General features: G+C 36.6%; 1 protein-coding gene across 1 annotated transcript in view; it reads left to right on the forward strand.

Moving 5' to 3' along the window:
* The window catches only part of LOC135461288 (ETS translocation variant 1-like), a 58,278-nt gene that overhangs the window by 11,517 nt on the left and 28,956 nt on the right, over positions 1-17,805 (forward strand). Inside the window, 1 exon segment of the mRNA XM_064738300.1 lies at positions 15,285-15,573. Within this exon segment, the coding sequence (XP_064594370.1) occupies positions 15,285-15,573 (289 nt within the window).

The following is a 17,805-nucleotide window of genomic DNA, read 5'->3' on the forward strand; positions in this document are numbered from 1 at the left end:
ACACGATAGCATGAATTATAATGCTTTTAACTATAGAAAGTCTGTATTTTAGGACAAATGTTTGAACTTGTGTTGTAGTTGTTTCCTTAAAAGGGTCTTCAATTATCACCATAGGAAAAATGTGTGTTCAAGTCACGAAATGGAACAGAACATATCATAGCAAGGAAAAATGATTCTCATAAGCCTGTAAAGTTATATCTTTGCCTTGGTAATATGGATAATTGACAGAAGAAAGTAACCATTGCTGAATTGAAGTGCAGAAGTAACTGTTAATGTGACGAAAGTACACATGGCATTGGTTGAATGAAGACTACATTAACTAAAATGAGAATGTAATAATGTGGACTTTGACGTATATATAAAGAATAAATCTTCAATAATTTGTTTTTCATTATGATGCGTTTCTTAGTTTGTATTATTAACATTTTGGTTGTGCCGTCAATTAAGAGTAGGATTTTGGGACATGCATCAATGAAGTCAAAACAGTTAAAATTTTGAATGTTTCAAAACTTTCTATGTAGAAATATTAAAATAAGCAGAATTGGAAACATTTGATGAAAATACTGTGTATACTTAATATTATAATTTTCTTTGCAGTATCGGTCTTGCTAACATTTAAATATACCTCACGTTTAGAAAGTCTAACTGGTTGAGGACTTCATAGAGTACTATATGCTGTAATATAATTGACTTACTTCATGTAAAGTATCTGTCTGTAGACCAGTGACAATAGGTGATCAAAGAACCTTCTATTTAGATAATCATCCTCCATGATGACTCGCAGAAAACTATTTCAGTCTTAAAACCATTGATTAAATGTCAGGACTGTGATAGTGATGAGAAAAAGAAAGAGATGTGCATCCTACATTATATTAACAGTGGTTGATATTGGTAACCCATTAGTTGTTGAAGGTTATTAATGATATAAAAATACAACAGGCCTCGATTTATATTTTTCTGACATCTCTGTTGCAAATTTTACTTGCTGTTTTTGATGACAAAAACCGTGATGGTTGTAATGGTAAGAAGTAAGTCAGCAGAAATTAATTACTGTAAAAACCTTTGAATTTATTCTGATAAATGAACTTTCCGTTAATATTTCAATCTGTTTTATGTTTGGTTTGCTGGTTTTTCTCATTTTTATAGATTTGAGTGTGAAGCCCTCCACCAACCCTTTCCCTACAAGTAAGAGCTCTGTTCGCATGTCATTGTCTTCGTAGAATGCCTATATGTACCCATTCTGTTTTCCCCCTTCTGGCGCTTTGGTTCATGTTCATTACATTTCTAAATGCAGGACTATCTTTCTCACACAGAATTTAACTTGTGTATGAGGGTTCTATAAAGAAATGTTTCTTTTGATTTAACATATGTAAGTTAGCACAACGACTAGACACTGTGTATATGTAAATATATGTCTACATTGTTGTGAATTACACTACATGAATATCCATAATAACAGCCCTTTTGTTATCTTGTAAACATTATCTACATTGGATATTTGGAGAATGTACTTTTCCCCTTAAGCTTGTCATAATCAAACATCTCATAGGTTTACTCATTAATAATTTATACATAAAAGTCTTAGCTTTTGCGCATAGCCAATTAACAATAAATGATTTCCAAAAAATGTTTCATTTTCTTGCTTTTAATTGCTACATGTAAGTAGAAGTACAGTGATGCGACATGCTATACTTGTGCATGTTTGTACAGGCTGGCCTGTTATTACCTGTGTGTAAGTGATATGCTCATACAGATATGTATCATTCTACATAGATAATGAATAAGAATTAGATATACTAAATATATGTTCAAATCAATGAGATATTTTTGTGGAGGAATTGATATACGTTAAATGCTTTCTGTATGATAAAATATTATGGATGTGACAATTTTGTCTTTCTTGGAATATAAATTCCCTGTTTAAATCAAACCTTCACTGAAGTTTTGAGAATAATTCTCGTAGGTACATATTATTCTAAGATCAATTTACTTCTATATGTTCATCCGGCTGATTATTAAAATCACAGTGGATGATAAATTTAATTCTTATAAATCATTATATACCTGAGTGTGATAAGAACTCTGGATGTCAGGACTTGTCCATGTTTTTGAAGGGTTTCAGGTTGTTTTTGGCTTCATTTGTGTTCATTTTCTGTGGATTGTTAATATGTAGCTGTAATGACATGACCATGTGTGTTTAAGACTATTATTAGCCTAATTGTAATTGCTAATTTTCATGCTTGAGTTTGTGTAAGTTTCGATCTTTTGAGATATCAGTACTCCACGCTTTTTAACCTACATCTAATTTTTAACCACAGTGTTTCTCTCCTAAATATTAAATATTGAAATATTTTTCCCCAAATTATATGTCTCTTTTTTAGCTTACAAGTAATGATGACTGATGAAAACCATCACAGTATAAGCACGACGTTAAACCCCAAGCACTCACTCACTCATTTAAATCAATTAAATCAGCATTAACTAATATGGTGTGAACAGTTATAAGAACTGTGTAAAAGATTTATTATATGATAAGAAAAGTAATATGATAGTGGTTCTGTAAGGGCTTTGCTTCAAGGAAGTCCATGGAATAAATGACTGCATGTTAGCATGACATAATCCATTATGGATTTACACACATTGCCACTTGCATACACATGTATACAAGCATAGCTGTCACTACTTTCAGTGTGCGTTCAAACGTCCTTGCTGTATTGCTGTATGTATAATGTATGTCATAGTTCTTTGTTCCATCTGATATTTGTGATGGATGTAACGCAGAGTAATCAATAATGTCAGCATTTTGTTGACTTCAGTATACTTGATAAGTGTATTAATCATGGTGTGTGCTAAAATGAATATATGGTGAAAGGCCACCTTTTTATTGCTGAAAACATGTACACTGTACCAATCTGGCAGCATGCAATGCTAACTTCATGTCCTGAGGCCACACCGATTTAATCGGTTGTTTTAGGGGCAGTGTAATGTTTTTGCAGTGTCAGAGGAGGGTACATAATATGAAAATCATCTACATGTAATTTATGTCAGATGTGGACTATCCCAGCAATTTCTCCTGCTGAAGACATATTTACATGATAGGTATGCCTTGAAAAAGTGGAAAATCATGAAAACATGAAGGTACATCAAGTATCGGTACTGTACATGCATATGTCCTACAAGCACCTGTCTAATTTTACAACCAAACAGGAAGTAATGTGTCACCATATACCTGGCCCGTTAATGTCTCTATCAGCATTTCAAGGTGTTTTCATTTAAATGCAATTAAACACTGAACGATCTGCTTGAGAACAAATTTATCTTTGAGGGAAACACTTCCTTCTGAAGGGAAATCTTTCATCTTGAAGATAGACTCTCTTCTGTGTGAAGGTGTGTTTAGTGTAGGCTTGGTTACCTTGACGATTGTTTGGTAGGTGGCGTGCCGTCTCCTTCAGTTTGACCATTGTAACACTTTGTTACGCTGGCTGCCTGTCTCATTGTTAGCATGCCTGGGAAGATCGCGCAAAGCTGCCTTACTCTGCACCACTCTTCTCCAACGCTGCACCAATCTTTCTTTGTCCACACGGTGTTCCTCCAATTTGCTAATTTGCGCACAAACAGACTTTGTCATTGGGCTGAATGGACCTTAAACACTCTGAGGAACATCTCCATGCTAGGCATCAGAAAAAAAATGTTGCCAGCAAGAACTTGGTAAATTAACATTGTTCTGGGGCCTTTTGCTTTACCTGGTCTTTTCTCATTGTGGGAGTTTCGTATTTGCCCGAGATCTTGACATTTTAGATTAGGAAAAGACCGAGAAGTGTATGGTTGTCAATTCCTGCTGATGTTCGACCCTCTCCTATCTGGTGTAGGCCTGTCATGTCAGTTTGTCGTAAGCAAAATCGATCGGTCCTATCTCGTGTCGAGCTAAGAATGTGTTTGTATCTTGTCATTACCCCTGAATAGCCAAGCAAAATCTAAATTCTATGGCATTCTTTAGACTAAACATCAACAATACTTTATATTGGTGTTCAGTTGCTCAACTTTCTATTCAGTGGAAAAAAATTCATAGCCCTTAGAAGAAGCCAACAGATTTTTATAACTGTCTTGATTGCAGGTTACTTTGATAGTATATGAAATTGCACAGATATTAAAAGCAAGCTAATTCTGTCTGTGATATGTATATCTTCTGCTCTTGGCAATTAATGGACAATTATCAGCAGATTCTCATCTGATATATGCATGTATCCTACGTCTTACATGGTGTGTTAAATTTAGTGTCAAGGGGTTGCCAGGGAAAGTGTTGTAAAAGTTTTATTTTCCAGTGATATAACACAAGGCAAACATTACATCAGTGTTGTCAAGCTTTGATCCCACTTAAGTAAAGTTTGTGTTAGTTTAGATATGAATTCAGCTAAGACCTGTTGACTTAGAGTGGGCGGCTGGCCCTACAAGTTCTTGTCATCATACTTCTCACTATATGCTTTTCCAAATCTCAAACATGTTATAACCTTAAAACTGTGTACAGGCTGTGGGTTCAGACCAGAAATCAGATAAAAATGAATTTGAATTTTATCTTTGTTTTGAAACAAACAGTAACCAAGCCACACAAGAGTTACGACTCCCTTGTAAGATCAGAAATGAAAAGCTCTTTTGCCATTCCCTAACGGGATCACTGTTTATCATGCCGATTGAGATTTATGTCTTGTCTATAAATTCATATCCTTACCTACATATGAAGGGGTATGGTATTTGTAAGACAACTGGGATGAGTGGCCACCACCCTATTGGATGACACACCATTGTAGAGGGAAATTTTCCAATGCTGATGGGCAATTTGTATTTTGGCATTCGCACTTTGATGACTCAGACGTATATATATTTTGCCTTTTTTTCCCCCTTCCGACTAGTTTTGATGGTGTAATATGTTTTTCTTGCGGATCAATTTTCACAAAATTACAAAATGTGAAGAGATTTATTGATATACTGTTACATATCCTACACTAAATGTCATAGCTGTAACATTTTGCTGAGAGGTTTGTTGAGTTTTTAGTGTTGCAGAAAGCAGTAGAAACTGTGATGAGTTAAGATATGTGTGTGTCAAGGCTGCGAAAGGCTGGGCATTGATTGTTGGAACAACACAGAGAGAACTGTTGGGGCCTTGTCGTATGTGAAGAGCTTAGTTCAATATTGTCAAAAGAACGCACAGAGAATGATCTCCAGGGTGGTGATCAAATGCTGGTGATCAAATGTTGGCCTCTAATAGAAACTCTGGTTAGCTGAGAAAGGTTGTAATATATCCCACACACCTCATTAGAACCACATTTACCTTTTAACTATAGGTGATGATTACAAGTTCAAAATGTAGTTATCAAAATTCTTTCTTTTTTCTTTATTTTTAAATGTCGTTAGCATTTTCTAAACCGTTAAACAATGATATATGCCTGAGGATATCCAAGTGTCGACATGTGTATATTCATGCTGAAAAATGGTCAGTGTTCATAATATGTACTCATGAGCTATCAGTTGTTTACAAATGAGGAATGGATGAGAGAAATAAAATTAAGGACACTTAATTAAGTGACTTGAAAAGATCTTTTTATTAGAGTATTTGAGCATACTTTTGCTACCGGGTTCCGTTCCTGTGTCTGCCTGAGTATTTGTCATCATTGTGCCTCTCATCCGCTCGGCGTAACTCTAACGTAATATTGGAAATCGTAGCATGCCGTCTTTCCAGCTCTCGAGGTCTTACTCACGCAAATCACCATGTTTTTAGAAAACTTAAACAGTTGGGAAAAAGCTGTTGATTTGCCTGATAAAGTTGTTTGACTCTTGCCTAACATAGGAAAAAATCCATGTCAAATGTGTCTTCTTCTAACACTTGGAGAAGAGGAAAAAACAAAGTGTTGATAAGAAAGAAACCAGAACTAATAAAGTTACATAATGTCCTGCATCTAGAAAACACTGTTACTTAAAATAAAATAAATATGCAGCTTTGTGATAATTGTTTTAGCCTACAGAAATATCATTTTAAGCAATAAACACACATAGTTTATGATAGAAAAACTAATTCAGTGATTGCCAGGACATCCCAGTGATTTTGTTGATTATTCTCAAAGACTTTCACAACAGTTAGGTTTGAGTTTTAGTAGTGAATGCTTTGCTTGTTTGGGAGGTTAACCTGACATCAAAATGATATTTTCCCTTGTTGTCTTAGCCAATACATATACATTTATAGTTGCCTAAAATATTAGAATATGGATTTTTCTTCTCTTTTGTGTGCTTTTAATTTTTTCACGTTGACTTCAGCTGCATAGCCTAAATGTCAGTGAGTTTTCTGATTTTGGGGATAATCCCTGCCTTGTGTCAAGAAAGTGTTTGCTAGTTTAATGAGATCTTCATCTAACAGAATGGGGCGGCCACTCAATGGCTAACCCTGGCCAGATTCCAGCCTGATTTCTGACCACTAATCTCTCACAGTGACCTTTGTTTGAAGACTCTAATTAGACAAATTTGAGCAATTAGTTGGATCTGTAAGGGGATCAGAGTGTTTATTTTACACGTACAACTCCATGTTTGCTTCTCCAGCCCGCCAGAACTCTGTCTGAGTGGATTCCTCTTCAGAAATGGCTATTCTGACATCTCAGCCCTTGGTGTTCTCAGTGATAACTCATGATGTAAATCTGTGCTGTGACATGGAATATCTTATTGTGGGATCAATTTGAGCATTGGCTGCTGATTGTTGAGGATGGTGATAAACCTGGGAGCCATGATGTGCCATCACTGGACCATCTAGTCGGTAGTCAATTGGAATGGCAGGGTATTGATTACAACAGGCTGCTCTATGAACTCGGGTGTTTGCCCTGACTGCTTGATACCTTCCTCCCTCCATTGTCTGCAGCTTGATGAATAAACAGTTTAAAATTCTGTGGCACTTAACATTCAATACTGTCGCAGAGCTAGACTATGCGCTTCGCTCTGATTGGTTGCTTGAGTTGTCTTGTTGCCCCTCAACCCTCAGGCATATGTTTTAGTACTGGGAGCTTCCCTCATTGTTGTTAAACAGTATTGTCCACAGAACTGGCTGTGAATAAACAAAGCATGATGTCAGAATGCCAACTGGCTGCTGGGAAGCCTCGGCGTGCAACAAAAGTTGAGAAAGTTGTGGGATGAAGTCTTGTGTTGTCCACATTCCACACATGTTGTTTCCTGGATTAGGTTCCTGTAGGGCAGCGAGAGTTTGGCGCTTGTTCTCTTTAGCAGCACGTCTCTCACTTTGCCGTTGTCTAACCTAGCTCTTATGCCAAATTGTATCAAAGGACATTTATACGGTTAATAATTCTCTTGGAAAAAAATCTAAAGCCATTGTCACAGCTCTTACAACAGTTACAACTGTTACAGGTTAATGGCTACAATGTTGGGCCAGATTCTAAGCATTAGTGATTCTTCTAAAAGTCCTTGGTACTACCAGAGATCCTTTGTGACTATTTCATCACGTGTCTAGGAAGCCAGTCTCAAGGAAGTCTGTGTCCATCAGGTTTCAAACTGACAGAAACTTTAATTTAAAGTTCAGCAAACCTGTATGTAATATTACGGGTTTCATAAAAGTGTGGAACTTTTTTCAACTGATGAAATTTTGGACTACTTGTGGCTTGACCTGCTAATGAACTCGGTGAACTTTGATTCACTTGTTCCACACTAGAGAATCGGCGTTTAATTATCGGCATTGTGCTGTACAGGACGACAAAGATCCAGTCAGCCTGTACATATTGTCTTAGTGCTGCCAGGTTGACACTGGGTCCTGAATCTGACTTCTCACACTTTGTCGTCACCGGACACTTGTTTGAGGCCTCTCACCCCAGGCTGGACACCTTCAATCTGGATGCCTCTCTCTACCATGACAGGCATTGAAGACATATTTGATGAAATAATCCCAGGTATTTTGTATGTAATTATGAATATGTAGTTTATAATATTACAGATGTGAGAAGGAATGATGAAAATAGATGATAGATTACATGTTTACATGAGGGAATTACTTTGTTTTCCCTCTATAGAATCTTTTTTGCCTTTGAAGTACATTCAGTAACTTAATTACTGCTTCACCTGCTTGTGTTATAATTAAAAGATATACTAGTAAAACTTTAACCTCAATCATATGAATGTTCAGAAATGTAAACTACCGGTGTTCAAAAATCTTAAAATTCTTTGTTCAAACCTTTAGAATTTTTGGATGTCTGGAACTCTAAATATGAGTTACAAGTTTCTCACCAGTCCACATGTGTAATATTAATATTTTGATAATTTACAAGGTTTGTGTATACACCTCAAAACTGATTGCTCTTATTTTATCTATTTATTTGGTGTCTTATTTTTGGAGTTAATGATGAATTCTTGTGAAAACTTAAGGTAATGTAATCCTAAGTTTCTAAATCATTATTTTCTCAAAATACTATGAGATCGTTTTCTCCATGTAACTGTATCTGGCCTTATAAAGCATGGCTGACATCAGGTAACAAATTGTGGTCCAATGGGGCTGGAGTATATGTTTCCATAGTGATCAATAATAGATTTGTTTAATTTTCTTGTCATGTTAATTTGGACCTAACAGGGTCAAGCTTGATGATGTATTTGGCACCTGAGTAGGTACAAATATATGTACAAGATGGTTTTGTGTGTTATTGGCCAAGTCATAGAGTTCCCTAGATTAATCAGGAGGCACTCTGGGAAATCTGTTTGTGACAGTTGAAAATGTTGAGTTATATATTTGGAATGGATAAATGCCTGTAAATATGAACTAAGTCTTAGGTTTTAGTCAACTTATTGCATGAAGAAAACATGAAATTTCATAAAATTTCTTTCATGGAATATATACGTAAATGGTGGAAATTTACATGGATTTTACCTTTGTTTAGTCAGTTTTATGTATTGGTCTCCAGTTTTATCTTTAAATTATTACATAAATGCAAGGTGAGGACACTTTGATTCATGTCTTCTAGTTTGGAAGCAGTAACTGACAAATTTTTAGACAAATTATATAAAATGCTAAGGTTTTCTTCTTGCATGGTTTACACATAAGATAAATGCTTTCCATTTGTAATAGATTCTGATTATGTTACAAAAAAGAAGGATATAGGCCAACTCTTAATTTATGATGTTTTTTGGGAGGATGCCTTTACCCTAAATGACCTAAAATTTTCACCGCAAAACACCATTTTTGGGGGCAAATAAATGTCATGAGACATTACTTCTGGTGCTAAAATTTACTTTCTCAGTAGGATATCAACCCAGACCTCTCAAAGCAGCTTTCTAAAATCAATAAAACTCCTACAATCTGGAAAAATGAGCAACTTAGTCATTTACGAAATTTTAGGTCATTTAGGATACTGAATTTTTTTACAGTATCCATATCGTTTTCTGTTACACCTAGACATCTCCACAGTGCTTGATATGGGCCTATATAGGCAGCCAATGTATCAAGTAAAGAAACGAGATCACATTCTTATCATTGTCATTTCTGATAAAGCGCGTGGAAGCTATGCAGGAAATGTTGTTGTAGTTTTGAGAAATTACTGGGGGTGTTTTCAGATTAATAGGAATTGTGTTTTGTCCAGCGGGAAGTGGTGTACAAGTTGTTTTGTGACGATTATATCAGAGCTTAAGGGGAAGTCTATCGGATAACTCTGGGATGATTATAATGGATTTTAGAAGAGGCAGTCGGATTTAGGGGTTTTGTCCTCAAATATTGACTTGGGATGATAGAGGAATATGCTGTGTAGAGGTAGGTGTGCCACAGCTGAGTGCAGACTTTGGCAACCCTTTATTGTTGGTTTAAAGAGAAAGTGAAAAGTCAGTTGACAATCCCCTGTCACTGGGCTGAGATTCCTGGCCTCTTTTGTCCGTCAGTCCTGTATCACATCGTACGCTGGTCCACTCTGTCAGCTCTCTGTATTGATATTGTATGATAAAACTCACAAGAACTATAAAATTCCCAAGAAAAACAAACAATATTGACATTACAACAATCACCAGCCCTACCCTACCTCTCCATCTGGCGGGAGTCTTTACAAGACCAACTGAAATTTCCAGGGAAAATCTGAAAAATACTCTCCATTGCTGCTTGTTCTTTTTTCCACTGACTTTTTTGTATAAAGTTTGATATTTTGTCTAAACTAAGAGTTTTTTTCTGTGGGAAAAGTTTCTCTGAGAGTTGGACTAAGGTATTTGAGACCTACATTTAACCAGAGGCTAGAAATGGCATATGAAATGAAAGAGGCATGAAAACAGGGAAAGCACAAGGAAAGTATGCCAGATATATTTGTGTATGATTCACAATTTAAGATCATTTTACTCAGTTAAACATCTACTTGTTAGATTACAGTTGTATGGCCTTACTCAATGAGAATTAATTACTGCGATAATATTTAAGAAAAATGTGACAGATATTAGTGTAACTTTTATGTGCTGATATATCTATGCAGTCAAAAAAAAAAAAAAAAAAAAACCCAGCTACTTTCTGACTTATGGCTGAAAAAGACTTTAAAGGGTTTGTGATGGATTTAGGGATGTATTTAACGAATTAATGAAGGCGTTTTTGAGGGAGAAAGTATTGATAAGTACACCTGTTGAAAATCTCGTTAAGAACGGCTCACTTCCAATGTCTAACCAGCCAACATTTAATCTATCACTTGGGGATAGGTTTGCTTGCATGTAACTGAGGTATTGCGTAGTGTATTACCTCTGGCACAAACTGTCAGTGTCTGGTGCTAATCTGTCCGATTCTGGCGATGACCTCTGTGCTGTCAGGCCTCAAAGCCCGACTGTGGTTTGGACAGGAAAAGAAAGATTTTGTAAATTAGGCTTTCATTTGACTTGGGGCAGAGCAAGATGATCTGGCTAATGAAGTTAATATGCTGCCAACCTGAAGATGGCTTTGCTAGCATTGTCCAAACTATGTAATAAACAAAATTAGTTCTGCTTGAATTTGCCACTTTGTCTAATTACCTTTAATGAAATTGATAGTGAAGAGGGGTACTGGTCAGTGCTTAGATTAAGAGCCTTGACAAATGTCTCGGTCTTCTAGGCTGGATTAGAACAGAAAGATGACAGCTAACTTCTCCTCGGAAATACCTGCCTGGGGCCCTTATCTCTAAAATGGCTTTGCACATGATGTCTGGCCCGTGCACATTGAGATATGTCCACAGGCATTCAACCCATTCTCCTCGATTTGATTGGCCATTTTAATAAGATGTGAGGTGTAAAATACTGAGCAGTACGCAGACTTTATAAAATCTTGGGGAACAATTTATATGTAACACAGCTGTACAGCATCTGTCCATGGTAACAGCTGAATATAAAGGATGATCCAGAGCTTACTTCTTAATTAAGGTAAGGTTAAAGTTTTGCCACAAAATCTATCAATCTGCTCAGCTTATTTCACTTTCAAATTGTCCTCAAATTTTAAATACAAAAGACTGGATTTAAAAATACGGTTACTACTTCAAATAATTTCCTCTACCAGTTAATGACATGTACATTTCCATTCACCTCTGACCTGGGCTATGGAATTAGCCTCAGAGTGGTCTCATTTGCTTAGATTTGTCCTGTTGTTAGAGAGTAGTCAATTGAAATGGCCAGTCATCAGTGAGGCTGTAATAGAAGCTGAGTAAGAACAGGTAGTTAGCCCGCTCTAGTCTCTGTCTGTCCGTCTACGCTTGGGTCACCAAGCTTCAGAGGCCGCCTTGTCAAACTCGACTGATCTGGACAGGTATTGATGTCACCCATGTTGAAACCCACCCCCACACTTTTTTACATTTTTTTTTTTTTTTTCTGAGGAATTCAGTAATTTTTCTTTGCACTGGCTGACGTATAGTTCAGGCGTTTTATGTGTTAATATTATGTTAGCATTGAAAAGTCTTAGCCTTAATACATCCAGGCTTCAACAGTGTTATATAACTATTACGTCATGCTAGGTAATTAATTTGCCGCTAACATCAAGACATTCTTATTTATGTTTGGCTCTCTCAGCTTACTTAATTAATAATTCAGGTAAAACTTTCCTTCTTCTCAGGGAGCTGTAAACAAATGTCTTTACACAGCCTCAGTTCTAAAGTATAAGTAAGCCTTGAAGTTTTTCCCAGAAACATACAATATTGGTTTTTTTTGTAGTTTTTTTTTTTTTTTGGCATTTCATTGTCTTTTTATGATTGAGGGTTTTTTGAGACAAAAACTACTTGTATATAGGCGATTAGTTCCTTGAACCTGAAATGAAGAAGTACAGATAAATACATGTGGTTCTGTTCAATGGTATATGCATTGAATGAACAAGTGAAATGTTCTGGAGTAAGGCGTAATACACCAATCAAATAAAGACAACAAAATAATTGTATCTGGGATCAAACGTTATTTAAAGACATGGTTTTTAAATATGCACTTAATGAACAAAGTGTTTTTTTTTTTGTGAAGATATAAAGATCTATCCAGTAAAGTAAGAGTGAAATTAATTAAAAATAATTAATAAGACTGACTCATATTTAAAATAATTAATAAGGCTAATTTTTGCTTAAATTAATGTATCTCATAAATTAAAATCAAGATGTCAAAAACTGAGGTGATTTTTACAATAATAAAGTATCTTAAATTTATGTTTTTCTTTTTGACGCAAAGATTAGAGTAAGTGTTCTTGGCATGTTGATCAAATAAGTTTATATTGGGATTTGTCAGTATCACCACCAGCGATAGTGACAAGTACAGATGATTAGAGTTTTGTTAGTTCTAACCCTGTAAAAGATGAGCAGTTTGATTAGTGCTCCAGCCATATGGCCGTGTGGAGGGCAAGTGGCTGTGTTCTTGATGAAGGGTAGGTGGGTTTTAAGGGAGTTCTGATCTTCTCTCCCAGGGGACCTTCTACACACACAGGCCAAATCAGAGCTTTGTGCCCCGTCTCTGCAATTCAGTTACGGCCAACAGATGAGATTAATCATAGCTGGGTTTATGAAGGGTTTCGGGCTTGATAAATTCCTCCCATATTGACTTTCTATTAGGCTCTAGGCGCGGACGACATTGTGTCTTGCTGCTATCTATTGTCATCTGAACAACTCTCTATCTCCCGGCAAAATGACACAGGCGTGACCAGCTCGCGGGAACTTTGTATTCTTCCTTTTTTTCTCTCCCCATTTCTGCCCCTTTACTGGCCCTGTATAGAACGTCATGTTCAGCAGCTTCATGGGTTGGAGGTTGACAGCTCTATATCATACAGCCTGTCTGCTCAAGTTGCTTTAACTGATCTAGGACATTATGAAATTTTCTGCTTCAATGTAATAAGTATTCATTTAAACTTAGCACAGAATAAATCAGTATCAGTTTTTAAGTCATTTTGACACTACATCAATACACATTGAAGGTCGCTATACTAATGGATTGGATCATTTCTGGCTACATAAAAAAAAATTAAATAAATACGCAAAACCGTGTTTGCACCAAGATTGTCTTTCTGAACAACTTTAATGGTTTGCATTATTAATCTCATTGGTCATAATTTTGTTTTTATCTAACCACCCTTTGAGTTCAGCCTAATGTCATTGATAAAAAAGAAAGAAAACAAACACTTTCGGTGAGATTTTGTTTCTACCTGAAGTGTTCATGGATGCCAGGCTTCAGATAAAAACTCATTAATACCATGTTGTTGTACAGGCATACATGTTCAGTCAGCCACCCCTCCCATTTCCCCAGCCGCCCTGGCCCCACCTGAACGGCTAGTCTGGACAGTCGGGTGTACAGGGCCAGTGGTTAAAGCCAGGTATAACGTACAATGTGCTTAGTGAACCAGCCCGAGTCTCTATTACTTCATGAAATCGACTCAATCGAATCACTGAGCCGAAATGATTTATGCATGTATTACATGGTAAAGCTGTTGTTAGGAGCAGCCCTGATATGTGTCAGTCTTTCCTGTCCATTTATTGCAGGCCTACCTTACCTGGATCTCATTTCAAAGACAAGACAATGGCAGAGCATTGTAATTATCAGTTCCTGTTAACAGAGATATTGACAATGCTATGCCTGGATTAACCTACGTTTAACCAGATATTGCACCAGACTGAGCCGGCCTTTTATTTCTACTTGTACTTTTATGGGCATTGTGTGGATTTTTAATAAAGTTTAGCAGAGTTATTAATATCTGAATGTAAGTGTGAAAAATTTCCTGGAGGTAAAGGTGCCCTGCTGACAAAAGTGTGAAACTCGTTAGTGGAACAGTGTAGTGAATAGGCTGTTCAACATCCCTCCCCATCATAACTAGAATCTGAGCTATCATATGATTATCTTCTATCAAACCAAATGCTTTAATTGTATCTTTTAACTGCCGGGAAAATATTATTCTACACCTGATAAAGTTATTTCCTCTTGGACAAAATTGTACCTAATTGAGATAATGAATTAGGGTTGCTACTGAAGTTCATTGTAGACCATTAGTTACACAGTTGTGTGCCATGTCAGAAATTTGTGTGTTTAAAGAGGTTAGCATATGTTTGGTAGTTTATTTATGTTGATGAGGTGTAATATTTTTAAGCTTCATTTTCTTTGCAATGTCCTCTTTGCTTTTCTTCTTGAAGTGGTAAATTGTTGGCACTTCGGTCACCATTGTAGTACTGAATTACACTATCATTAGAAACTGTCAGATGTCCATGTAAAGATCTGTGCAAGTGCATCATTGCAGAAGTCTTAATAACCCGTCGCTGTAGCACTTTAATAAGAGCACCTGACCATTACACAGGGGCAGTAACCAAAGGTGCCCTAGTCTGGGATTACACCTCAGCAGAATTGGAGGTAATTTATGGCTGAAGATGGTTGTGTCGTTAAAAGGCACCCCTGGAGAAGCTCTCCGTTAACAGTGGTGGAAAGCTTTTCTAATGATGGCCTCCTTACCTGTGTAATGGCCCACCACTGAGCTGCTTTATTGCTTCAGTCCTCTCTATGCAACTTTATCTCCATTCCTACCTTGCTGATTATTCAGTTCGAAGTATAGCACTTACTTATCACAGATATGTGTTTTGGACTTCCTGTTAGATATATTGGCTGTGGAAAAATACCACAATAATCTCTTTTATGTGGATTTTATGTCATGTTTTTGATCCAGCTTTTTTTTTCTTTTTTCTTTGATTTGTTTCTGCTCCAGTATAGTTTTTCAAGAGATCTGTAGTCTTAAGATGTTAAAGTTTTAGTTGACACATTTTCATGGCATTTTATTTTATTTTGGAGTTTGACATGTCCATTCTTCTTGATATCTGCAGTGAATCCTTACATGAAAGTTAAGACGGAGAAGAACACCGATTGTTGTAAACCTTGTGTTCATGTGGACACTCCAAAACAACCATCAAACAGTGTTTCTGCCAAATATCCCAGCTACACAGAGAAATCGTTCATCAGCGCTCCCTACGAGCACATGCCCTCCCCCAGTGGGTCAGCGTGCTCAACCAGCTCAGGGAAGGAGTCCGTCATGTCAACGGGGTCATGTAAGGAACAGGCGTCATTCCCCACCCACAGTGGAACAAACTGTGGCTACACCACATCAGATAGCAGGTAAGCACAACACATTCAAATCGTCTGACTTCATGAAATTTTGTTTTATTGTATTACTTGATTGGTAGTTTGAAGATTGAGTGTTGAACCTCAGGTGTCGCAGTCATCGTCTTTCAATGTATCAAACAAATGTAATTTCTGATGGTGAATTAGCACAGCATGGAAGACAAAACTACTTCATCAGCAGGTATCACTTTGCCGGTATTGTGCTGGTATTCAGTCATAAATTCTGTGATAGAAATCCACCATATCTCTTTGAAGTTTTGTTACATTCTGGTAAGAACTTATTAGGATTGTCACAGGATGAAATTGCCAAATTGGGGAATGATTAGAAGGAAAAAAACCCAAGCAGGCCACATTGCTCAAATGCAGGCAGGTCGTAATAAGACATTTTATTGCTGTTATTAACAAGTCATTAATATATTTCACAAAGAAATGTCAAAATTTTTTAGTAAAATCTGGAAGATTTAACAGACATAAATAAAACACCTTGTTACAATGTTGGAAATCTGTAGTCAGATATTAAAAGTAATGACTACAGTTTCATTCGAAGGCGGAAAATTTAAGGTTTGAAGAAATCTTGCTTTTAACATATACTTGTATACTCTACACCCACACAAGCATATGCCTTAAGCTGCTGTCACTCACGGACAGGTAAAAAAATTAAATCAAGGCTTTCATTGGCAAATGGGCCAAAGTAATAAACATAATAATAAAGTTTAAATTGTTGGTTAATTTTTTCACGTGCTTAAGATTTGGGTTAAGGGAGAAGAGATTGAAGAACTAAACAGAAGAAAACTGGATAAAAAGTGGCCACAAAAAGTTGGGCCAGAGTTGTTGGCAGGACTGTGGCGTGCTAATCCATTAGTTAGTGGGTGAGTGTAATCTCTTAACTCTGTCCCGCTGGCTACGAGGCCACGGCTGACAGGGTCGTTGGGATGGACGGCTCTAATTGGAGTCTCGAGCTCATCACAGCTGCACAGGGGATTGTTGAGTGGGAACCAGTACATAACACTGCTCTAACTTCCCTCATACTTTAATACAGGCTTCCTCAAATGCAGCTCACTGACTTGTACACATGCGCTTCTTAAGCGGTACAACCAATTGGCTTATTTCTCAGATAATCTGCGTAGGGTTTGTCATTTTTGTTTTCCAATAAGCTCATCAGACACGTGCAGGTGGCACATGATGAGGATCTCAATGTTTCTCTTTCTGGTGTTTTGCTGAATACATGTAATTTTCCAAAAAAAATCAACAAATACATAGCTATTTTTACAACACATCTGCAAACTAAAGACAAATGAAAGATCACATTTATGTATTAAAGAAAGTGTAATATGGTTTACAAAAACTGTACTAAAATATGTATTACAAAAACTGCAGTGTGTATTACAGAAACTGTAAAATGCTGTAAGGTGAGTTTGGGATCTATGTGAAAGTGCGAAGACAATTAAGGAATAATAAATGCATGTGTCAGAGACTTTTTGAATTCTTCCCACTGTGATTAGGCCACAGTATAAACAACTTCTCATCTCAAATAGTCAGATAACCATTTGTAACTTCCAGTCCATCTGTTTCTTTATTTAGCATTAATGTCATCAAATTAGAGGTTGTAATCCTCAAATTAGTTCCCCTGTAAAAAGCCCAATTTGTGTCTGTTATGATTAGTTATCTGTTTGTGGTGTAGGGCCACTAGGTGCGATTGATACGGCTTTGTTAGAGACTAGCTGGCTGTCACATGTCACCCCAGGCTGACTGATGAGCAAGTAGCGAGATCAGTGTAAAGCATTATCTGCCAATTACAAAATTAAGATGTTCAGCCATGTTTTGGTAAAGTTTTCAAGTTAGATTAACAAAAAAAGATAATATATTTATTTATTTGATTGTTGCTTTATGCTGTACTCAGAAATATTTCACTTATACGACAGCGGCCAGCATCATGGTGGGAGAAAACCGGGCAGAGCCCGAAGAAAACCCATGACCATCCGGAGGTTGCTGGCAGACCTTCCCCCTAACGGCCAAGGATAATATAAATACAGACAAAAATATCAATATAAAAGAGAATTATTGAGCTTACATAGTTTTAGTATTAACAATAGTTCAGAAATAAAATGACTTCTTCATGCACTTCTGACATTGTAGTTGTAACTTGCATATGACTTTTTTTATAATTTATTAATTTTTCTTTATCATTTTTTATTATATTATTCTGTTTGTTTTTGTTGCATAAGT

This window comes from Liolophura sinensis, chromosome 1 (assembly GCF_032854445.1).
Source record: "Liolophura sinensis isolate JHLJ2023 chromosome 1, CUHK_Ljap_v2, whole genome shotgun sequence".
NCBI lineage: Eukaryota > Metazoa > Mollusca > Polyplacophora > Chitonida > Chitonidae > Liolophura > Liolophura sinensis.